Source organism: Pelecanus crispus, chromosome 2 (assembly GCF_030463565.1).
Source record: "Pelecanus crispus isolate bPelCri1 chromosome 2, bPelCri1.pri, whole genome shotgun sequence".
Lineage (NCBI taxonomy): Eukaryota > Metazoa > Chordata > Aves > Pelecaniformes > Pelecanidae > Pelecanus > Pelecanus crispus.
In genome coordinates this window covers 146057413-146083781 of record NC_134644.1, presented here as the reverse complement: position 1 = coordinate 146083781, position 26369 = coordinate 146057413, and the positions used below count along the sequence as shown (strand labels likewise).

At 36.4% G+C, this 26369-nt stretch overlaps 1 protein-coding gene across 1 annotated transcript in view; it reads left to right on the top strand.

Annotated features, from left to right (window-relative positions):
• MMP16 (matrix metallopeptidase 16) overlaps positions 1-26369 on the top strand; it is a 182384-nt gene that overhangs the window by 132442 nt on the left and 23573 nt on the right. The window contains exon 6 of the mRNA XM_075705269.1: positions 2301-2518. Within this exon, the coding sequence (XP_075561384.1) occupies positions 2301-2518 (218 nt within the window). The remainder of the gene's footprint in view (positions 1-2300; positions 2519-26369) is intronic.

Sequence of the window (26369 nt, the reverse complement as noted above, 5' to 3'; positions counted from 1 at the left end):
AAAACAATAATATTGTTCTGATTATGGGTTGAATGTAGCACTAACTCCCATATTACTGTTCCTTACATTTCCAAAGACATGGTTTTGTTCTTGGTTTTAAAGACTTTGATTCTGTTGGTGTCTGTTAAATAGTCTGTTTTTTTCTTTAAAAATATATTTTATTTTTCTCTCCTACAGTGAAAAATCTGTGGTATCTGTATGTTAATGCTATGTATCCAGCACATATCATTTGGAATTGTCTTGCTTAATATTCCCCAATTAATTCTGTATCGGATTCAAATCTGTGCTTACAATTATTTTCAGTTTAAAGGTTATTTAGGTTTATATTGAATATTATCAGGGCCATTCCTTGTTTAACTTTACTACTAGAAAGGACAAGTATGATCATGTAGAATTACTGTACTACTAACTAGAACTCTGCAGCCTCCATGGTGTTTTATATTAACACACTTTTTAAAATATTATATTAACAAGCACTGATATATATTTTCATAAAGTATAAATAGCAATTTCAAAATGATTGGCTGATCAAGTTTTGTTTGATTGTTTTTTTTCCTGTATGATTAGCTGGAAGGAAGGTTGTTTCTCATGACCTCATAAGTTGGTAGTCTAGACTTAAGGGCTAGACAAGAATACTTTGCTGAAAACTAACTGCTAAGCTCTAACAGCTGTGGGCTATACATTAAGAGAAATGTGTTACCCCTGGGAAGTAATATCTGACATCACCACCAAATGGCATATGAAAACATTGGTTTGGGGTTAAAAACTTTCCAACATGAGCTACTGCAAACTGATTCCTTTGCTCCCTTTAAAATCAAGAGGTGATCTGGAATCATATGCCTCAATAAAAATGTCACACCTATTAAAATAATTACTTTGGTCTGCAGTATTCCTTGAAACACCATTATTAACTGTAAATTATAAATGTTGCAAGCCTGAAAATCATGAATGAAATAAATGCCTTATTAAATTGTATGACAACCATTTGACAAGTTTAATATTTCTTTACATAGTCCATCTTGTTCTTTAAAAAGTATACTTTTTTTGAAAAAGTATCAGAAATTCAAATGCTATTTATGCAGTTTTAGAGTAGTGTTGTTATTCAAAAGTCTTTCTGAAGTTGGTAATGCAAATGATATTTATTTTTTAAAAGTCAAAATTGATTACGTATTTAAATGATTTGGAGAGAGGCCTAAATAGAATAAGCAAAATCAAAGTGTTCATCTTGTTTCCAGAAATCTTACTAATCCAGCTGAAACTTCATATCTTTTTGTACATGGAAAATATAAGTACACGTAGTAATATCTGTAGAAAGGGAAAGGCATTTTTAGTACACCCATTGCTAGTCATTCAGTATACCATTAGGGTTATGAACAGCATCTGTCTAGGATGGACTTTTGACTTTCAGGTACAGAAATTATGAGTGGGATAGTCATTTCACCTGTCATCAAACTCTGTATATTATGACAGAAAATGTATTTGAATGAAGAAAAATGTTTTAAAACAGCTGTACAGGGTTTTAGTTTTTCACTTTAGTTCTTTTTGATCCATTTATCATCAGCACAATTCCTCTAATTACCAGGTATCTAGCTTCATAAGACTCACTGGAAAATAAAAATTAAAATAAGAAGTAATTAATTTCAGAATATTGAAGAAAACATGTGAATTATGTTTTTTGTTTATATGGATGCCTGGGATTTGAAGTCCAGTTTCAAGAGCTCAAATACATAGCAAGGGGCATTGGGGAAGGCTGGAAATGTCCAGTCACTAATGCACATGACATTACTTGGGCTACAAGTCGGGTCAGTAGGAAATATCAGGTATGCTACATATATGCATATGTGAATTGATGAGTGGAAGTTAAAAATGAGGGTTGAAAATCCAATGACTGCTGACGATCTTGATAGGAACAGACTTTTGTTTTCCTTTATTTTGTACAATAAACAATTATTCTGTTTTAACAGTTCTTTCTCTGTTGGTAAAGTATGTCCTATGAATTACTTCTCATCTGAAATGATGGTGGACTATGCATGCTTTACAGGTTTTATTGGAACATTGTTTCAATAAGGAAGGAAGATTCTGGATAGTGAAAAGTAATTATTTTCTTCATTCATGCCTTGGTTTTATGGTAGTCATTCATTATACCCTTTAATAAGACAGGAAAGGTATGTTAGGTCATTTTTTCCATTCCCCTTCCACTGTAGGATTTGCACTGCTTACAGCAGGTTTTTGTTGTGTACTTCTTCTTTGAGTGCCACTGGTGGGCATGTAAATTGCATCCTGCTGCTGTATTTTTAAAGGTCCACCTGACAGGATCCCACCACCAACAAGACCTCTGCCAACAGTGCCCCCACATCGTTCAGTCCCTCCAGCAGACCCGCGGAAGAATGACAGGCAACCTAAACCTCCCCGGCCACCCACTGGTGACAAACCTTCCTATCCCGGAGCCAAGCCTAACATCTGTGATGGGAACTTCAACACTCTGGCTATTCTTCGCCGGGAAATGTTTGTTTTCAAGGTAGGAGGCTGTGAATTTTTCAATGTTACATCAAATGTCTACATTTCTCCTTTTTTTTTTTTTTTTTTTAAAGCAAACTCTCATTCATCATGACTCCACTTTCCCAGCCTGCTCACAGTTAGAAAGTTCAAGAAAGAAATGAAAAAATAAACATACACATGACTTAAATGTCTAGCAGAGGACTGCTGTAATGTTCTATTTTGGGAAAATACCCATGTCAGCAGAAACTGTAATGCCTCAAAATGTAAGAGTAAATAAATGCTGCATGTTATGGGGAGATAAAAAGTGTAAATCAACTCATGAATAATAGGAACGATTTTGTTGGGAATACAGCCACATCCAGACATAGAGTAGATATTGTGTCTTCAACTTCCCCCCCCCTCCCCCCCCCCCCCCCCGTGGAGCTATAATTTTAACTTTACAATTAGATCTGTCATTTAAAAAGGAAGTTTGTCATTGTGTTGTGGTTGCATTGAAACCACAATATCTAAGTAAAGGTCTTTGCCACAAAAATCTTATTGCAAATGTGTCATTCTTTATTTCCATTCATCTTCTTGCTCTGAGCTGAAAATGTTGTCTATACAACAAATCAAAATAAACAAACTGAACTGAAAGGCCATCTTTAGATAGAAGGACTTTGCTAAGACTCATGGACATTAAAGCTGTTTTGGGAGGATGATCTGCACTATGGTTTCCAGAAGGCATTGCATGTTGAAGAATAATTACAGAATCATTATTATTCAGTCTCTTAAATCTTAAACCAATTTGCTGACAGGTATTGCTGTGTGAATGTTTCAGAAACAAGCAACAGGCTAATCTATTATTTTCAGCTACTGGTGTGCCAGATTTGCTTAAGCAATACGAAGTGTGGGATCTTTGTTTTGTAAACATATGATATGATCCTTTTTCACTTCAACATTATAGGTAGAGAAGAAGGGCCTTTCATGTAAATAGATAACACTTTTCCCTTCAGCAATAGTGTAACTACAAGGGAAGTGCAATGAATTTGTCCCAAAATATGAAGCTCCCAGTTCAATTGCTTTTGTTGTCCTCTCTGATAGGACCCATTTCTCCCTTATTGTTTTCTTTTTATGTAATCTATGACTCCAGATAAGTCTTATTAGCAATGCTACCCATGCCTTCACTTTCTTTAGCATACCTGAAAAAATACGTACAAATAGCTTTACATGAATTCATTCAAAATTTTTGAGCTACCTTCACAAACCAATGGGCAGGTAATATTTTTCCCATAAACATCTAGGGATTTTGCCAGCCCTGGAGCTGTCAGCCCTTTCCATTTGAATAGATGGTATATCTTCAAACACTGGTAGGTCCTGAACCATCAGTCTTTTTATGACTAAAACTCAAAGGTTAAGGAAGAATCTAATTTTCTAACTTGACATTAAACAGGATATTAAAATACCTACTTCAATCTCATGTCATCCACCTCAAGAGCAATAGAACATATTCTCATTTATTTTAGACATAAATCAATAAATAGTGAAATGCTATCCCACTAATAAAAAATTTCCTTTCTAGCCAAGTCTGTGTTCCTGGATAAATAGATTCACCACAATTACTAATCACTCTTACCTATTCTGATTGAAAATACAAATTAAGTTTTCTCCAAAAATGTTTGCTGCTTACTGCCTTAACACTACGTATTTACTATAAATTTTGTATGCTTACTAGTGTGCAAACTGCATTTATGTTCCAAAATTAAAACCATTCATGATCCACATGCTAATGAGGAAACACAGTAAACTTTGTCAGAGAAAAATGACCAGTAACAGAGTGTTTACAGATGTCATGTTTAGAGTCTGACTCTCCAAAATGATGTTACTGCAATCATAAAAGCAATGTGTTGGGAAGGGAAGAAAGAGATGACCTTTGTCCAGATTAATTTCTTTAAGGGTCTCATAGTTCGCCTTTTCTCCTCAGGGTACCTGGGAGCATGGCAAGGCATGACTTGGCTTAGCATGCTAAGCAATGGAGTTTACTTAAGTGTACCAATGACTCTGTAGTCTGAGTGTCTTCAAATATTTGAGTTAGTAGGCCTTAACTTTCTGGTTGGTACATTAATTTGCTAATGAAGATTTTTGTCTGCTAAAGGATTTTCATTACCTGTTTGAGATTTTTTATTTTTGGGGGGTGTGTGATCTGGTGGTGTATGGGGATGAGTATGAAAGGAGCAGGAGAGGGGAAAAGGAATTCGAAAAGTCAGGGGTGGTTAGTAATTTTCAACTTACTTTGTCGAATCTCAAGGGGGCAGGTTATAATGAAAAGCTCAGCATGTCAGACTGTAGCAGGAGCAGGGCAGGAATTAATTCTCAGAAAGTATAAACAGGAATAGGGACTGAATACAGGGAAAGCATCCAGCAATGGAAGAGTGAAGCTGGAGATTCTGTGGTCTGACACAACAAAAAAAACATACCTCTTTGCCCTTGTGCCTTAATGCTAGTACAAGGATAGACTGGGAAGTCATGAGTGATGGAAGGCATGACGATGAGAGCCAAGTACAGAGAGGTAGAGAAGAAGAAGGGATTGATGGCAGTACTGTACCAGGTGGAAACAATTAAAGAAGAATTATGACCTTCATTGGAAGAATTATTGCTGGATAGCTCCCAGATGAGTTAAATTAATAAAGTTGGAGGCTAATCATATGATATCTTTTTCTTTCCTTTGTCTTTATCCACAGGTCTGTAATGATTCTGTAGTGGCAGATTTTACTGCCTTCTGAATGGCATGTATGCCATGTACCAATTTCAAATTGAAAATAGCCGATTTTTTATCTCATGGGCAAGTCTCAAGCTCAGGAGCAAAATTTGTTTAAATAATCCTTGATTGCTTGGGAACTTAGCTAGAGAGCTGAAGAATGTGAGCCCTTTTAATTAATTAAATTCTAATTTAAACATAAAACTGAAGCACAAAAAATAACAGTTTGAGATACACTGTGGATTTTCATGGTAGATGACAAACAATATTAATTTCAAGAAGATTGTTTTTTCTTGGCTGTTGAGCTATTAGGTATACTTAAGAGTATCAGAATATTAGAAACAATTTCTATGTTCAGTCAAACTGATGAGCTTTGTCTGTGGTTTTAAGACTATCTGACATTCGCAAACGGATATATCCAGAGTAAAACTAAATAACAGTAAACTTAAAGGGAAAATGGAATTTACACTTATCCACCCCTTTTTATTGTTTTGCCATCACATCAAAGTAACAATCCTAGCAACACTTGATAAAAATTGTAGGGTTATAGAAATGAAATAAAGAGGAACTGTTCTTGATCTAACATGGACAGTAAACACAAAAGTAAAGCAATCAACTTGCTAAAGATTCCCCAAAGATCACCAAATAAAATTAGAATTTTGTGGATCAATTTTTTTTGGTAGAAATGATTGGATTGTAAGGAAAACAAAATTATTTTTCATCAAATGTACATGGATTACTGACATATAAATGTATTATCCCAAAAGGACTCCTTCCTGAATTCTTTAAATTAGATGCCCTTAAAATCCCCTTGCTAGCTATAAGGCTTGGGGACACATTATGCTATAAAAGAAAAATATCAGTTAAAATCAATGTATTGTTACTATTGGTTTCAGTTGTCATCAACTGATATTTTAAAGTGTATGAAGTTTGTCTTAATTAAATGCAGTTTTTTTTAATTACTGCTATTATTTAATACATGCTTGAACTGCTATAAGCAACCATCAGGACAGAAGAGTTTCTATGCCAAAATTCATGAGTGCCAAGTTTTTATCTTAAGATTCCACTTAGCTTCTGTATTCAAGCTTAATGCAATTACTATTTAGCTGTCACTCTCCTTTCCAATCTTTTCTCCAGCTATTTTCTCTGTCTGTTTAGTTAGAACTCCCCTGGGACACAGAAAATGGCTCAAAATGGAGGAAAACAAATTGGTCTTCCCTTCCTGGGAAAGTTGTGCAGAGTGCTATGACACAGTCTGCCTTTAATGGAAAAACCTTTCAGCCGTTGTTGCATGCAGCAATATGTGGTATCTGACAATACTGTCTTCTCCTTAAAGTCTCCTGAGAGTACCTCCAGAGCTACTGCATCATGAAAAGGAACCCCCTTGTCTAAGGTCACCAGAAAAGGTCCATTAGTGAAGAAGTTTACAGCATATATTTCCACTTTCTTCCTGGTTTCTGTGCAATTCACACTGCTTTTACTGTCTCCTGTAGCAAAACAGTTTTGAAGATAATCTAGGATGTCCTAACAATAAAGGTGCTTAAGTTAAGACCTTCTGAATCTTTTAAACAGTTAAAAATGTTCAGGGGAGCCAATGGTTGCACAGAATGTATTATCTCTTAAAGGATGCAGATCAAGTAACACTGGTTGCTTATTCTGTTATTTTTGAGGCATGTATAGCTTGTGTTTGACTCTACATGCTGATTGTTCCTTGGCAACAAAATTAGCTCTAGCTCTGCTTCAGCAATCTGTGTTACTGTTGTTAATATCCTTTTTTGTCCTTTTCAGTTTCACAGGTTTTAGCAAAATCCTTAGTTTTTCAAACAGGTTACATCTAGAAAAGTAAGCACTAAATGTGTGGAACTTGTCCTGCGTACTCAGCAAGTTAGAGGGACAGGTCACTGCTCTTTGTTTATGTGACACAGGTTTTTGCTTCGCAGAAGAACATCTCATAGAGGTTGCACTGGTCCTTTCTTTGTTCAGTGCTAAATCCTTAAGAAAACAATGAATGGATCCTATATAATCTATAATGATTTTAGTATTCATGTGGGAAAAGTTAACTCACTCCTTGAAGAACAGCATTTTTAACCACTGTCATATACTAGGGTGTTTGTTGAAATGTAATGTAAGTATAAGTGAAAGAAGCTTGTCCATCAGACAAATAGCATTTACAGTTCAGAGAAATGTGCTCTGAAATGTTAACATTACAGATGGTAGAATATGAAACCAATTTTAGGAAGGCCTTAACAGGCTGTGTTTTACTATTTTATAGTAATTTCTCCACAACTTGCAGAAATTTGTTTTCCGACTCTTCATCTGCTAAGAACCATTGTAAAAACATTTGTGACGTGCCAAACAAGCCAAGCCAATTAGGCTGTCATTACCCCTTGGCATTAGTTTAGACTAGAGTTGCTTTCATACATAACTCTATAGATGCCATTTAATATCCCTTTCAGAACTGTGTATTTATATAGAGTGTGCTGTCAAACACAAAAGGAAAAAAACCCCTCTGTTTCTTGATGTATGGTAAACAATGAGGAATTTTTAAAGCATTTTAGCATTGGCTACTTAGTCATAACTGGTAGGTCTACTAAAAATCTGTGAGACAGAGGGAAAATACTAATAATAAAAAGTGGAGACAAAGAAACAGCTACAGCATGAGACTTGACTCCACCGTATTTGAAAGCAGACACTTTTTTCAAAGCTCTCCTGGTCTGTTTGTGTAGCTGGTTTTTGTCGCGTGATGCTGTGGATGTCTGGGCTGCCAGTTGCAGCCTGGGAAAGTTCAGCAGAGGATGCTGGGGAATTAGACACTTTGGGATCTGAGAGGGAAAACCACTTAACACCTCAGCTGTAAAAGGCTGGGAACATGAGGTCAGAAGTAGCTAAGTCTGCAGAGAGCAGACTCCTTTCCTCCTACTTTTTATATCATTATGTTAGGAAGAACAATCTGGTGGAATTTGCCACTTTTGAACTCACCAGGGAGGAGAGCTGCTTTAATTCGGGTAATTCAGGTTATATGTTGAAAAGGGAGGAGAAAAGCAGCAAAAACTCAGTGGGGACTTCAATGTATCACAGTAGACCAAGCTTATTGGAAATGTACAGGATGGATGTTTTATGGCACAAAAACAAACTGTAGGTTGTCAAGAAAGAAAAAAGCAGGGACATGCTGGAATACTAAAAAGTCATAGATTGTATATTTTTGATAAATGGATACTTTCACTGACAGATGTAAAAATATTTTCCAAATGTTACCTAAAACTTTCAGTGTGCTTCTAAGCTAGGGAAGGGGTTTAGCTAACATATTTCACAGGTTTGAAATGGAAAGCAGAGTCTGTTCATCACTGTATGGAAAGTAGGTAGTGTATTCCATCCAGCTGCAGAGGCATTTAGACAAGAATGTAATCACCTGGGTAATAATTGTCCCAGAATAGTTCAGTTAAAAATCCTTCTACCCTCTCACCTTTTAAAAAATTGTCTTGGACTTTATTGCATAGTTTTATGTCCATTCAAAAGATGGCAACCCAGTCACAGCTATACTTATTATCTAGCACCTACTAACCTACAGGTATATTTTCACACATAAATATAGTATAGTATAGAAAACTCTAAAAAATCATAACTAATTTATTAGGGCTTTATTTACAAGAGCGTGAGTATAATGGATATACACGTCATTGAAACTTGTAAGCAACTTGAACTGATTAACAATCTGTACTATCTGGCTAATAGAATTCCTATTATTCATGTACTAGCCCATTAAAAGGTATAACCTTAGCAGGATGCGTGACTCAGTATCTTCAGCAGGGCTTTAGATTTGTCAGAAGAAAGAGTACTATTTTTTTCCAAAAGGCTGTTTTCATTGGCAAACAATGTGGTATAAAAGGGTTTGATCAGTAGCAGAGCAGATGGTACAGAGCTCCTCTCATGTCTATCATATGTGCTTTGCCTGTAATTAGATCCAGTCTGTCCTCTGAGGCCAAACAGGTCCACTGTACATGTGGTTCCGATTTTTCTGAAGGGCAGCTATCCCTTAGACACTGGCGTCTTTGACTGCAGACCCCTCGAGAGTGTACCACACAAGCGTTTCATCTAACACACCGGGAGTTACCATCTTACTAACATGTAATTGCTCACACCATCTTGACCCAAATAAACCCTTATAGGCCAAAGACATATTATTATTTCTTCTCATACCATTTTTTGCATGACACAATAGTACCTGATGCTTGACTACCTCTGTACTGCATTGGATTTGGATGAAGTGCATTGCAGTACAGTCCAGGGAGAAGAGGTGGATTTAACAGGTGTGCCGAGACATCACCTTGACCTTAAAGACTAACATCCTTCTGAATTTTCTTTTCCCTGAGAGAAAAACAAGGCAGAATGCCTTGTTTAAATTCAATTTAGATATAAGAAAAAATTTTTTCAGTTTAAACACTTACAGATTATACACTGGAATAGGTGGTCCAGAGAGGTTGTGCAGTCTCCATCTTTGGAGATATTCAAAAACTGACTGGACACAGTCCTGGTCAACTGGCTGTAGCTGACTCTGCTTTGAGCAAAGGAGGGGGTTGGATCTCCAGAGGTGCCTTCCAACCTCAACCCTTCTGTGATTTTGTGTAGGAATTGAAATAAGAGCACTAAAAAGACATAGCCTCCCAAAATGTTTGTGTTACCTGTTTTCCCCACTTTCCTCCAAAGGAGGGATAGAGTATTTCTTCATACTCTCCCGAAGCCTCCAGAGGTCCCTTCCAACCTCAGTCTTTCCGTGATTCTGTGAATTCACTGAAATTTGACTGTTTCACCCACTCATTTCCCAGTAGCATTTGATCCATCATCTCTTTTGGGATATGGCCCTCACAGGCAATAGCTGGTGAGATTTGATTAGGATACTGTTTTGTGGCTTCTGTGTTCAGCTCAGAAGAAGAGAGCAGTCAGAGGAGATTGGGGTGTGTGGCAGCTGCTCACAAAGCACTAACAAGGGGAGTGCAGGGGAGGGAATGCCCACTCCTTCCAGCTATGCAAGACAGGTCCTCTGCTGTCTCCTTCCCCTGTCTCAGCTTTCAGGGGAAATCACCCTCCTTTCTACGGTCAGGTTCTGGGCTAAAACAATTTATGCAAAGACTGACCCAGTCCTGTCTCTGTGAGACTCTCACCATCTCATGATGAGCCATTAATACCCACAAGGTGCACTCCCTACCCCAGAGAGTCCTTACAGATTAAAAAGAGGTACTGCAGACACTTCAAGAGTTTTCACAATGGGGTGGACAGACTGAGTTTAACAGAAATACTCAAATGTGTATATATACATATATACAAATGTGGTGGTAGGATTTGGGATAATGTTTGTAGAGGTTTGGACAGTTAAATGTGAATCTTAACAAATCCTTGTTAGTTTTAATCTAATAAATACTGAAAAATGTGAGGCTAAGTATTTGTAAATAATAGGCCAAAATTCCAAGAATTAGTCATTCTTTAGAAGTGCTTTTTGGATGCTGTTTTGGTTTTTTGTTTGTTTGGTTGTTTTTTTTTTTTTAATAGAGTGGAATTGGTGGAATCTGAAGATCTCTGTTACTCTTTTTGTGCAAAATATTTGGGCCAAATATTTATATATTCTTAGGGAAGTACTTGTAACAATACTGAATAAAAGATAGAATTATGACCTTTTCTTGATCCCCCCAAAATAATCCACAACAAATGATAGCACGCTTATGTGGTGTTACCTGTGTTTTTAGAATTGCTATTTTTCTTAGTCATTGAATATAACTGTTCCTTTTTTCTTCCTGTATATCAAGAAGTTGTTCTGAAATCTAGTTGACCATTAACTTAATTGTGCTTTTGATCAAAACAAGTTTTACATAGTATCTAATGCAAGAAATACAGAACAATTTTAGTTCTGCATAGCACTATTAAATAAGTGAAAGACATTAAAAATACAGATAAACAAATGCACGTGAAAGACTTTGACCTGGCAGGTTTACTTCCTATGAATAACTCAAGGCTAGATGGAGAATCTCAATAGGAAAAATATATGCACAGCAGCCCTCAGTGGGCATAATCACTTGAGTAAGTACTAACAATGTTAATTAAAGTTGAAGGATCAAATCCTGATTTTTTTCCCCTCACAGTTACAATATTTGCTTGCTACAGTCAGAGAATACTGTGACCCCATTAATTTTTCACTTGTTATTTTACTACAACAAAAATGACTAACACAAAGCTTTAACTGAATACTAGGGTACAAAAGGTATTTAATTTTGTAGAACTTGCCTGTTTTCAGAGACCCAGCATTTGAGTGAACTGATTAAAATATTTCATTGGCAAGAGAATAAAAAAAAGCTTTATTGACAGAAAATAATTCAAAAACTCACAGCAAGGAATAATCTAAAATTACATGGAGGCATATCTTCAATTTTGTACCACCAGCAAATGTTATCTTGTAATATTAACAATACATTTTAATTGGGGCTACATCCTAATGGAACTAAAGGGAGTAATTGCAGAAACACTTCAAGCACAAGGCTTAATTAAAATTTTTGTTGTACAAAATTGTGGCCTTTCAACTAATTTAGGTAAACATTTTGGGAAAGAATTGGAATGGCTTGTAATGTAAGCTTTTTTAAGCAGTGGTATTGATCAGCCTTGGAAATATTTGCTTAATCGTGATTTACAGCTAAAGCTTTATATTCAAGAGGTATTGGTGTATTTTTAATGTCTTTGTTTCTTTTTTTTTTTTTTCTCTTTCAAGGGGTTGAGAGTCCACCATGCAGAAGTTTAGCAGGCATATAAATGAAAAGAAACTAATCTCATTTGTTCCTCTGAATTAGTCATTTCCTATGCAAAACACTGCACTACTAAACAATTGAAGTCTTAAACAACTTAGAACAACATCCATGTTTATTTTTTCAACGAACCAGTAAAACATTATTCAGGCTACTGAAAATCTATTGAAAATTATAACAAAAAGTTGTAATAGATATTTATTTAAGTCCTATATATTCTTCTTTTTTATAAACTGTAGCTTGAATATTTTTTGAATGTTGCCTTTCTTGCCTACTGAGTGAAAACTTGGCCCAGTTGAATATAATCGGAAAGAATTCCATTGACTGCAACAGATTCAAGATTTCACTCGGAATTAAGTACCTTTGACATAATAGGGAGACTTATCTATTTTGAGTAATATGTATTGGGTAAAGTAACACAAGAAACAGCAGATTAGCTTGTAATACCAAATATATGAAATAAAAAACTGTTTTCCTATATAAAATCAAATTTAATTATACTACTTGTCCAGTCTATAAATCAAAATGAGACAAGTATCATTTTAATTAATGGTTTGACATATCTGTCTGGTGCGAATATCTTCACTGAGGAGAATAGACTGTATTAGGTCAAAGGTTATACTTGATAATGACAGAGTTCAACCCTTTGCCATTCTCCCTAACAGTTCACCAGCGTTTCTCCTTGATCTTATCACAATGGAGGCTTTGATGGTGTTTTGGAGTGATGTCTGGCCAGCCCTTTATAACACCCACAGTCATTTATTGCTTCAAATTGTACATTCCCACCATATCTGTAACCAGATGTAATTTACAGTATTGCATATTCACTGTTAGAAATTCCTTCACTTTCTTCATTATCTAATCCCTGTATCTGAGTGACAGAGACAGTGAGCAAAGACAATTGAATATCTACCATTTTCATATTTGTATTGTCATGACAGATGTCACTGGTGGCTGCTCTTTGCTGGATATACCACTGTTAATGGCCCATTTTTCTCTTTGGCCATTGCTGTCAACCTCAAAGCTGAGTCACTCCAAGAATATTGCTGTTCACCCACTGATTATGGTGGGAACTTCTACAGTCTTTTTCTAATTTTGCCACTTCCATGGGGCAGAAGATTTGCCCCATGCTACTCAAAGCTAGATTTGGTGTCCAGATTTTTTTATTTTTGTTGTCAACACAATTTCATAGATCACAAGCATTACATTGAGATGAAACAGCATATATTAGTGTCTTAGCCTGCAGCAGCTTGAATCCAAAATAAACCCCATACACTCACAGAGTTTCTTACGTCATCTCTTCCCTTATTTTCATAGGTTAATCAGCTTATCAGAGCTTATTGCTTAATTCATGGCCTAAACAACAGGAAAGTTTGAGTTATCAGCAACATATATTCAAATCGTGTTGTATATTTTTAAAATCTGAATTTGGTTATGCCCTGGTCTGCACATCTTGTTCTTTACAAGTGACTTTTGTGGACTTTTGTAAGCCATTTGATGATTTACAAACAGCCTCTTGTTAGTCCATTACCTAAGTGTTTAGTTAGCTACTTCATTAGTTTCAACCTATCTCAGAATACTTGTCTCTTCAACTGCACAGTTACAATTCCTAGATTTTTGGGCAAAAGATTGAGACATTTTGGCCTTCAGAGTATTGCATTAGTTGACTTCCATGGCCACTGAGGATTATACAGAAACAAAAAAGGAAGCTTAACAGAAATATAGACTTATTTGCATTTAGAAAGGTGGGCATGTATAAAATTAAATGCATTGTTACATTGTTTTCTTTTGCAACGAAACCACAGCTCTGACCTGAACTAACTACGTTTTCTTACTTTGTGATTTCAAAAATCTTACATTTAGGTGTGCATGCAGTTTTGAAGGCTGACATACATCTTTTCACATCTACTCATTATAGGTATGCGTATGTGGACAGAGGTTGTATGGCCCTGAAATGAGTAGTGTAGGTCGTATTCCATTTCCCCCACAGAGAGTGTGTAAAAGGTGCAGGATACGTTCTTGACAGCCCCAGCCTGGTTAGAATAGCTTCAGTCTCTTGTTTATGCATGGACTGTCCTAAACTACTGAAACCAAGAGGAAATACTTAAGTTAGTCACTGTTTCTTGCTCCCAGCTGTGGTTCTGACATGACTCATCAGGGCACTGCACCTTCTTTTGGTCATCTCAGAGAATCGATGCAATGTGCAGTGTGGGGAAGGCAGGGAGGCAGGGTAAGTGGTAGGATGAGCACATACTGCATCTGCACTTAGGATCACATCGAATTGCATCTGGATTGCAAAACCATGACATTTGGCTTCACTGATTATGAAGCTTCAAGGAAGGGACATTATTGTTTGAGGTCTTCGGAGAGGTAACAAATGACAATGTGAGAGTTATTGACACAGCTGTTTTAATGTGTTGTACTTGTGTATGTGTGTATGACATGTACATTGTGGTTTCCAACAGCTCATGCTATGTTCTCAATCACTGACATCCATCTTTCTTTACAACTTGTAACATTACTGTTCCGTTAGGAACATTTTGCCCAATTTTTATTTATTCTTTATATGTTTTTTTCCCTTTACTTTCTTGTGAATGCTTTTCTATTATTAATCATAGAATCATAGAATGGTTTGGGTTGGAAGAGACCTTCAAAGATCATCTAGTCCCACTCCCCTGCCATGGGCAGGGATATACATATGCATATGGAGAGAAACACAGATGTATATGAATTTATGGGTATGACAGAAATATGAAAAGACAGGTGATAGTGATAAGTCATATAAATATTAACATAAATATACCACAATTCATTCTAGAGTAAAAAGATCACTGTTTAAAGGAAACTAAAACTGTATAACATCTAGGAAAAAATATTTGGAGTACTAATTTCTGTGTTCCTACAATATCAAGAAAAGATTTTTGATAGTTGGTTTTGGCTAATCTTGGTGTATATAGCTTGTTACTACCTCGTCGTCTTAAGCTTTTGGCCAACAAGAGTGAATGGTAATGACTCATATTTTATTTCCATGGTGAAAAGAGACTTAGAAGCTTCCTGTAGCTGGAAATTATGCTAAATGATCTCCTAGACATGCCATAGCTCACAAGCTACAGGCTTATTCATGTAAGTTAACGTTGTTTTTTACTGAGTGAATCCTTCTGTGCTCTGTTTGGAGTTTTCCAGTCTTCTTGGTTTGCCAGTGGTATCTAGCTGGGTTAAAGAAACTAGAAACAAGTATTTATGGCTTTGATTTGATCATAATTTCTCCATTTGACTTCTTTCAGTGTTTTCCCTGCCTGCATCTAGGAATTTTGATGAAGCAGGTCATACATTCTCTTGGATTGTCAGTAACTTTTGTTTTTCTAGGCCCATAGCCTCCATCCCATGCTGATTTAATCTCTATGTTTTGGGGGTAAAAATAAAGAAAGGGAGTTGCGTTTGCTTTCCTCTGGCCTTTTTGATTTTCAGGGAGTGCCCAAGTCATTACAGAGAGCCTGATGACTCAGACATATTTGTAGTAGTTGTTAAAATAGTCTGCTCACCCCTGAGGCAGATGGTGAAGCATCATATTACAAGTGATAAAGTGATAAGGGCAGACAAGTAGAGAAAACACAATTATTCTGATTTCATTAGAAAGGTTGGTCTGTTTTGCTTGGACAAAGATAAGTGTCCTGGGCCATTTTCACATATTTGTATGTCTATTCCTTACAAATGTGGAGTCAGACTGATGAGAAATAGATAGTGTATAATTCTGGGGGCGGGGGGAAAATTATAGAAAAAAATGTAGACACACAAAACCAAATATTCCTTATTGTCTTCTCATGGCCCAAATTGGATAGCAAAAATAAATTACAAACAACTGTGGAAAAAAAATCCTTAATTTTTCTGTAGGATCCTGGGTGGTACACTTGGTCTTCTCCAGGAAGGAGATTTCTATTCCAAGATCTGTGCTATTGGCGGTAAGGCAATATAGCATGGTGCTAGGGAATACTGTGTAGCTGGGAAAAGAATCTTGCAAATACTTTTATGCTGATATCCTGTCTATTTCTAGGGAATTGCACATTTTCAAATCCTCTTGACAATTTTATTAAAGGGAAAAAGGTAGTCCAAGGTTCTTGATATTCTTTATTTTAATGAAATGGTAAAAGAGGCTATTGGTAAAAGAGGCTATAAAAGGGTGGAAGAAAAGTGGAGAGTATGACATATAATATCAGAGATGACTTGGGGAATTAAGGGAGTTGTAAAATTAGTGTTACTATTCAAATAGAATAGATACTCACATGTTTGTCAGATTTAAGCTAGCAAACTGTGAAAGAAAAGTATTGGTTATTTAGTTTCCCACAGAGCGCGTCAAGAGAGGAATGTGTTAGTGTAAGAGAAGTACAGAGAAGTAGGTGTTGGTAAATGGAAAAGGAGATTTAACTCATTTGGACTTTATATTCATCATATATCCTGTGGTATTTCCAAGAACCATGATCATGTATTGACACAGCCTGTAGAAATGCAGGCCTCTCAGAAAGCCAGTCTTCATTACAACTTGGTTTTACACTATTATTTGTAAAGAGACAAGGGTAGTTACTGCAAAGCAGACATCTTCACCTCATATTGTTACGCAGCTATTATTAAACCTTTTCACCCCTTTTCATTGTTTAGCCCCTACTATATACCTGCCTCGTTTCAAAGATGGATCTATCAAGAAACCCTTGTTTGAATTATATTACATAAACAGGCACGTGTATTAATGAAAACATCATACTTTTTCCATTTGAGTCATCATTGTTAGAATATTTGCAATTTAAATATAACATACACCTCAGCAGAACACTTTTTTCTCAATACCAGGAGAAAGTTTTTCAGTTTTAATCAAGAAAATTAGTAATGCTTTTATAATAAAAAATGCCCAATTTTTTAATATTTCCATGGTGCAGAAGACACCATGACTCCATGAACTCATGGAACTCATTCACTTTTACATGAACTCCCTATGGGTACAGGCAACAGAACTGGGGTCAAGAAAATTTACAGATCTTTTTGTAGGCTCAAAGTGCAATCAGTACTGGGGAAATAAACAGTCAACTGCTCTGTAAAGGCTTAATATTCATCCTGTGGATTAAGGGTTTTGTGCAGTACTTCATGTGTATGTGCTGTTACCTACAGAGCATTAGAGGGAATGTGAGCATTCCAGAGATTCCTGGCTGCAAGCCTAGATTTGATGTCTTTAGAGGTCTTTCTTGTGACTCTTTTATGGCTGGCTGTTTGTTTCTTCATATTGTATCATCATCATGTGTGGCAATGGGAACATTTTGTAGAGTCTCAGTCATTTAAGTTCTTTGGACAAAATCAGAATGAATTGAAATGTTGAATCCAGTTAGGAATACAGAAACCCACCCAAGGGGTGGGTTCAATTTTAATTGAATGATCACTTGGCAAAGATAAAGCATTGATGACATGACTCTCATACCTGAGTTGTTACCATTAGTATGTTCTGGGACACATCAGAAAAGCAATAGCACTGCACACCAGCATCTCCAGCTGCACCATAGTGCAAGGTCTGTACCTGTTAGACTTGTAATCTGAATAGATACACTGGACAAGTACTGATGTAGTTTTTCTAGGAAGAGCCAAGTGCTCTTGAAAGTATATGATAGTGATATAGTACATGGTAATCTTCCATATAATGTCCAGATTAACCTATGGTGGTGTTAGGGGTCTCTAAGATTGCTGAGTTTCATGTATAATATGAGATCTGGTGTCACCTAGCCGCTGGTGGTAAACAAAGACTCCGTAACACATTTTAAAAGTATTCTGCATAACAGTTTTTCCTTGAACTGAAAGTATTCTATAGATACTCACAGGTTTGATTGCTTCAGAGTAGTTTTGAAAGATTAATGTATACAAAGAAAATAAATGGATAAATGCCATTTCTACTGTCTACACAGGAGAAATAGAGGATAGACGGATATGCATCAAAAATTTTATAAAAAGCTCAGATACAATTTAATAATGAAGAAATTATAAAATACATATTTGAATAAGACTGAAAGAATTGAAATAAAGCATATGAAAGTATCATTTGCTAATGAGAACAGAGATGTAAAAAAAATGAGGATACAATATTTCAAAATTAAATATTAACCAAATGTACATCAAAGTGTTCTTCATTACTTCCATAGAACTCCAAATACTAATAGCAGTCTTAAGAGATGTTTATTTTAGAATGAATTTGTTCATATGCAGTAATTTAAATTTGTTAGTTTGAAATGTAGAGAAGATACTTTTTTAAAAACTGTTTTCATCTGCACTGGAAAGGGCAACAGCAGTCATATGCCCTTCGCAGTGTAGATGAAAGTTAGTTAGTTAGTTAATGCAGTTAGTTACTGCACTCAGCTGAGCAGAGACAGGAGAGGGCCAGGATTTAAATCAAGACGTGTCTTCCAAAAGAGAACTATAGCTATGGTTGTGGATAACTCTGCAGGTAGGCTACTTTCACTACATCAACTTAAAGAGGTTTTTTCTCCGGCAGTTCTCTCTGAATTGAACCAAGCCTGTTTCCTTAAAAAGATAATATTTGAAAAAATATTAATGAGTTCTTTGGGCATTTTTTTTAAGCCAAAGATCTATTTTTAAGAGCTGGTTTTCTTTGCGTGTATGTGTGTAAATCTTATACATTTGGTATTCAAGGAAGCGCACAGAGTATTTGGATATACTAGTAGTCAACCAAATAGATGTCCAAAACTACTTCTGCACAGCAAATGACCAAACTGCATGAGGCACTTGGCTGAATATCTTGTTATATTTTGTTTTGGAAGAGGTAATGTAAGTTCACAGTATTGTGCACTTTTTTCATATTTGCCTTGTAATATCCAAGGTATTTAGCCAAATTTCAATATATGATACCTAAAATAAACTTCATAGTTATATTCTAAAAATATTAATAATTTCATATTCCTTTTATGTTGATGATTTTAGACAAAATTTCATATTCCTTTTATGTTGATGATTTTAGACAAAATAACGTATCTTTGAAATAGTTGAACAATGAGTGTTGTCTTTCAAATGAGAAAAATATAGCACAAAAAGAGTGATTTGCAGAATCTAGTCTAAATATGAATGGGTGTTTTTCAAAGCTTGTTCAAGAACCGCAGAATTCCTGTAAAGCTTGTTGCCCCGCATTCGATACTACTCTTTGTGTATCGGAAATAAAATCAGAAATTCCTCAAATCTGCTGCTGAACATGAAAGTGGTTTTTGAATGTGAAAAAACTCGGAGTGGGGAGCAATGCTTTTGCCCTTTCTTAAATACGTCACCACGGCGGCAGCAGCAGCTTGGCTGGGGGGCTCAGCTTGGCTGGGGGGCTCAGCTTGTCCTGCGCCGGGTCCGTTGGAACCGGCCGGAACCGGCTGGAACCAGCTGTGTCCGGCACAGGGCAGCCCTGGCCTCCCCTCACAGAGGCTGCCCCTGCAGCCTCCCCCGGCCCAGCACCTGGGCACCACCACCCCGTTCAAATGGCCCAAGTATGCGTTAGAGAAAGAGTAAAAGAAGGAAGCTTCTAGAGAAAAGAAGAAATTAAAAGGTAAAATAAAGGAGGAGAGACTCTGCATCTTGGATCTACCCCTCTGCAGCGCTGGAAGTGTGAAAACTGGGGTGCAGCTGGTAGCACTTCATTGAAATTGCTACAAAAAGTCAGGAGAGGTTTCAGAGGCATTACCAATGTTTTGCCTAATCGACCATACTTTAGAATTTTATGTTAAAGGTAAAGGAGGTGTTTTTGCTCCAGCTTCAGTCATAGCTCCTCTCGTTACATCCCATCATCCTGGTGTTGCGTAAACCAGAATCGGACTTCAGACAAGCAAGAGTGCACATTACAGTTTTCTTGTATATAGTGTCCATGAAGGAGATCTATAGAGCAGTTCATAAATGAGGAGGGAAAAAAGAGGTTTCTTTTGTGAAGAGACTCAGAGTGTACATGGAGTGCCATAGCCCTTTGACTCCTTTGGGAGAAAAACTGTTATTTTTCATATTTTTCCTAATCTTTGAAGCCTAATTTCTGGATTACTGTAGCTTTTTTTTGGTTTTTTTTTGAAGCATAGTTATAGATTTCAGCATGAGCAATGAAAAACAGTTTTGCACGTATCTCAAATGAGCAAAAGAGGCTATTCAGGTCAATAGTTAGGACTCAGAATATGAAGCCAAGAAGGTAGGTTTTAACATAAACAGAGCCATTTTTGACCTTCAATAGATTAATTAACATTACTTTGTCAGTTACATAGAGAAACAGATAACAGATACGAGGAAAAATGCTACTCCTTGGCAAAGATTTCCTAGATAAAATCACTAATTTTTCCACTTGCAAATGTATTTACACCAGTGAACTTTTCATGTCAGTGGCTGAGCTGAAGACAGACACTTTAAAGCGGCCTCAGTGTAGTGCTTCCCATAAACAAAAATGGGTAAATTTACCAGTTTTTTACTTGCTCCTACTCTCAGTCACAGCAGTTAGTTCTTTTGCTCATGGTGTTAGTTAACATTAATGTGTTGTTAAGAAAAAGAATAAGATCATAACAAACAATGGCTTTAATTTGTCTGGAAGAGTGCTTCAGTGTCTGGTTAGATGCCAACAATAAATGGTAATTAACAGTGGTTAACAAGTTGCATCAAGGAAATACATTCCTTGTTTGGGAATGTAAGGAAGCAACAGAATTTGCAATAGCATTTGGTGATGTTTTTGCACCCCTTTTGAATTTTGAATCAGTGAGTTGGTCTCATGTCCAGTGAGGAGATGATCAGGAGGTTCAGGATCTCAACATAGGAGGTGCTGAGGTTTTCCTGAGCAGTGTTAAATGCTCTGACTTCTCACCACTTCTGTGGTTCTCAGACCACATTTTTACCCTGTTACAACCATGCTGTTGTCTCAAACACATTGGGAAAGATGATTTGTTTCTAGAAGTTCAAATAAGTCATCTTCAACGCATTATACATTCCTCTGTTAATGAACCGGTAACAGTCCTTTGTAGTTTTAAAGGAGCTTTGTTTGTTGTTAATGAGAATGAGGCTAATAATAAGCTGAGCTAAAGTATTCTGTGTGTGTATAGAATAGTCCATTTAGTTAATCGTTTCCGAAAATGAGCTAGATTGGTAGCATCCATTTAATGTCTGATTCCAGTCTCACTAGAGCCAATTGTCTTCTGCTGTGGAATTAAGTAGGAACTGAAGTAGGGCTAATCTATAAGTTTCCTTGCAAATTCTAGATTGAAAATAAATGAGAAACAGAAAAGAAAAGTAATTTCAGCAATCTGTCTCGTAGCTGTATTGTGCTAATATTTTTTCTATATTTAATTGCCCTGAACTGTAACTTCTTTTTTCTGCTCCATGAAATTTATTTCACAGAAAGTTGCTCAAAAGGTCTTTATTCTTTTTTTACTTATTCTGCGCAGTGGTGTCCTTTGAGTTAAATGCTATAAATTCCAAATTTGGAATGTTGAAAATGGATGTTATTAAGAAATAGTGGAATTCACCAAATGAGTAGCAACAAAGCCTTTAATCCCGCAAGCTGCAGGCCCAGTATTACCATCACTGAGATCCCTTGGTGAAATTCATATGAACTGATGAAGTAGATGTGGAAAAGTGCCTTTTCAGATTAGATCAAGATTTTTAAAAGGATATTCCTGATCTATTTTGACTTAGATACAATAAATATACCTTGCATTTCTCAAATTCAGGAAGTTTCTTAATAGTACCACAAAGGTGTGTAGTAAGGGACCTTCATTTTCTCGTGGATCGCAGTCTTGAAATATAGTCTCTGCAGGTTGTCCTCTGGTAAGTTACATAACTGGAACTCTTTTGTCTTTGTAAGAGAATAATTTGAAGTTAATAAACAGCTCAGTATATTATTTACCACTGGCTTTTTTTTTTTTTTTTTTTTTCAATACTCGGGAAAAAATTAGAAGGATACTCATTTATCTGAATGTTTCAGTCTGCTTCTCCTGCTTTGCATAGCTGCTGGGTACGTTCAGTCTTCCATTGACAGAGGCTTGCTTTTGCACATGGTCAGGGGTAGTTTATGGGGGAGACATGACCCAGTGGGAAATCTTGATGTGTTTTGTCAATAATACTAGGCTACAGTATTAATTGGAATTCAGCATTTGATTAACATTGATTTAGGGCAGAAGTATTATGTTCATTTGCCTTTTTTTTTTTTTTTTTTTTTAAATTAAATAGGCCAAGCAGTGATCCTGTGGAATCTAGCCATAGTAAAACTTCTCTTTCTAGCAGCTGTAGATATTAAATTTTACAGTTTTGCATCTCATTCCATCTTTTGGTGGTGGGATACCCTTAACAGCACTATATATATACTTTAATATCAAGTCAGAGCCTCAGTATTGACTGAGAGAAATTCACACAGAGATATTTGCTGTACAATGTGAGGGTATTTCACAAATTACTGGGGGTTTCACAAACATTTTTATAACCATAGTCAAAATATTATAATTTACAGTTGTGATTTGTCCTTGTTTTTCACCTATCCCACTCTCTGCCTTAAATCTTTTCCTGCCTTGTGTACCTACAGTGTTTTAAGATTCCTTGTAAAACCAGCACAAAACCTAATTTCTGCTAAAGCCAGCTTAGTCTTCATCTACAAGTAGTTACAAAAGTTACCACTTGAAAGGTTTCCAATTTTTTCTTCTTTCTAGCTCTTTGTAGATTTTTTAGAATGCCTATCACATAGGGCAGTCTTCCTGGTTTTAGTGGGTATCATTTGGACCTCTGAGTCAGGGTGTCACATGTCATTACAGAATTGCAGATAGAGTTCATTAGATATAAAATAAAGGGCAGAGCTCTAGAGATTTTGTAGCAAATTAATGTTTTGTTGTTGGTCCAGAGAGGCAGGAGAAAATGAGGTGCTGAGAGAAGAAAGCTCCATTAATTTTGCACTAAAAACTCCACTAGTTTGTGTATTATGGATAAACTGAAATATCTGGAGATACCCATCAGTTGTGTCCCTTAAGGAACCTGAAAGATGTTTAAGGTGAGAATAAATACCAAAATTGAAATTAATTATTCATAGGAGTACAGATTTAAAAGTTCATTTAAAAAAAAAAAAAAAAAAGAGATGGCAGCAATGCTTATGAGCATCAAATAGAAATAAACAAAAGGAAAGTTACAAACCTTTTGTGCTGGTTTTGGCTGGGATAGAGTTAATATTCTTCATAGTAGCTAGTATGGGGCTATGTTTAGGATTTGTGCGGAAACAGTGTTGATAATGCAGAGATGTTTTTTGTTATTGCTGAGCAGTGCTTACACAGAGTCAAGGCCATTTCTGCTTCTCACCCCACCCCACCCCAACAGCGAGTAGGCTGGGGGTGCACAACAAGTTAGGAAGGGACACAGCTAGGACAGCTGACCCCAACTGACCAAAGGGATATTCCATACCATATGATGTCATGGTCAGCACATAAATCTGGGGGAAGAAGAAGAAAGGGGGGACATTCGGAGTGATGGCATTTATCTTCCCAAGTAATCATTTTGTGTGGTGGAGCCCTGCCTTCCTGGAGATGGCTAAACACCTGCCTGTCGATGGGAAGTAGTGAATGAATTCCTTGTTTTACTTTGCGTGCACAGCTTTTGCTTTACCTATTAAACTGTCTTTATCTCAACCCACGAGTTTTCTCACTTTTACTCTTCTGATTCTCTCCCCCGTCCCACTGGGGAGGGCAGGGGGGGAGGGAGGGAGCGAGCAGCTGCGTGGGGTCTAGTTGCCAGCTGGGGTTAAACCATGACACTTTTTGATTTAGAAATTTTGCTAAAAGAGTTCGCAGAATCAAACATGAAGAACAATTTAACACAATCTTCCCTAAAAGCTAAAATTAGGTTATTGTAAGGAGGAGACTGCATCTAACAATAAAGTATGAAAATTGTGCATTATGAGCCAGATTCTTTGAGTCTAATACACTCTTCCACTCAAGATTCTCCAAGATGTTAATAAAGAAGTGCTTTTATGAGGAAAGTATTTGCTATGATCATACACCATGTACTATATTTTAGTCCCTTCATCTAATCACTGGGTTACATATACACAGGAAAAAATACCTAGAGCATTTACTGACAGTGCAGAATGATTTATGTATAACCTCTGCTCTGTTTGTTTTCTCTAAAAAGCTTTTTTTTCTCAGAAGTATTCCATCTTCTAAATAAAACAAATTCCATACACTCAATTTGAGTGACTGCTCCTGCTCCTTCATCATACTATTAGTCTTTAACCATAATAGTGTTTCTGAAACAGCTTACAGTGTCTCCTTACTCAATGCCTATTTTTTGATTCTTAGATATACTGCTCACTTTTCAATTCAATTTTGATTTTTTTTTTTGTTTGTTTCAATTCTACTTTTTGAACTGGGAATGATTATCCAAGTTTAATTTACTTAATATGTCTATAGTCATAATATTTAATGATCCATTATTATGCAAGATCCCAGCTGCACAAGAGTGATCCATGTATTTGGAGCAATTGGGTAAGTACAGATGCTTACAAAAAGGGATTTGCTAGCCAGCAAGGAAGGGCACTAAAAGCTCTGCATTCAATGTATGTATTTGCCAGGCTTGGAATTGAAGTGCATGAGACAAGTCATGTGTTCAACCTGTCTGCAGGAGTTAATGTGTTTTGGGTGAAATAAAATAATTAAAATTATATTTAACAAATATAGTGGGAAAGAAAGCTTTTCAATATGCAGTATTTCTCAAAAGAGATAAAATTGTGTTTATTCAGTATAACCAAATACACTGAGATGTGTTTTGTCAGAGAAACTGTTTCAAGCTATTTACTTCAAGCGTGAATACACTTTCTCTGGGACTATGCCTCTTCCAAATTTCAGTAATAGCTGAACTGTGTTGAAAACACATTTTCAGTAATTGTACCTGTTTATCAAAATGCAGATGATAAAATTGCTGGGAAATGTGACTTTGTTTAAGACAAATGAAGTACATTAATTATATGTGCTGAAATGATCCATTCTTTCTATACGCAGAACCTATCCCATTTGATACCTCAGAAAGATCCTTGGCATGTTTTACAGCCACATGCTAGAGTTTCTTAACTTGAGTTCCAGAGCTTGAACTCTGGCAGTCTAAAACCGTTGAGTCCAGTATGTTCATAGGAAAGTCAGCCAGGAAAATTAAATTTACATAAACAAATTATTCTATCAACCTCTGCCAACATCTACCTTGCCCAATGTTATAAATGATACAAACTTCCAGTTCTGCTGTCAGACATTTCCAGATATTTGCTGATTCTTGTCATTCTGGCTATCTCTAAAATTACATCTATTAGCAAATCACGTGCCTGCTTCTTTCTGTTTAAATAAGACCATGAAAATGCTAAAATTATACATTTCCAAAATTTTAGTTCTGTGGAAACCTGTAAGGTCCGTACTGATGAGCAATACTCCATTGTTCATTATTATTGCAATGTAAAACTACTGAATACAGAGCAAGAAAATAAGGAGTCTACAGAATTCCATCAGCAGAAGACAGAGCATGGTATGTTATGTTCACAATTATGCTTCAGAATGGAATATTTAGACATTAAAGTCAATCGCACAGGAAGATCTTATTTCAAGCCACAGATCCTTTATCCTTAATATTGACCAGATGTGTTACAGTGTAGAAAGGTTTCCTAAAAACAAGCAGAAGGATTTAGTCTACAAGGTGGTTTTACTATGAAGCGACAAAGATCTTGGATTAGATCTTGCAGTCAACGTGCTGCTATTCTTGGTGATAAAAAAAAAAGAAATAAAGTGAATGAAGGCTGAACACCAGTGAGCAGCTGTGACTGTTGCTGATTTCTTAGGGCTTTTCACACTGTGGATTGTTAAATTGTCATACATATTTCTGCAGATAGCTGTGGATGCTCTAAGTTTGTGTGTGTCTAGGAAGGAGTCCAAGGGAGTAAAACTCCATCAAGAGTTATTAATCACAAAATTATCGCCTTTGGTTCAGGAAGTCCCTGAACCACAAGTGATGGGTGACTGGGAAAGTGTATCAGAGAGGTGTCATTGCATGTTCCCTTTGTTTTTATTGTCATAGAGTAGAATAAAATGGAATAGGAGTAGAATAGTGCAGTTGGAAAGGACCTACAATGATCATCTGGTCCAACTGCCTGACCGCTTTAGGGCTGAAGTCTTACCTGTTAATTTGCTTGCGACTCCACTGGAGGTAGGATACAGGCATAGATGAACCCTGATCTGGCCATGTGTGGTCATCCTTATGACTTTATGTTCTTTGCATTATGATGGGTTGAACCCAGGAGACAAAAAGTAGAGAATGGATGGGACTTATCTCACTTGTATTTAAATGCC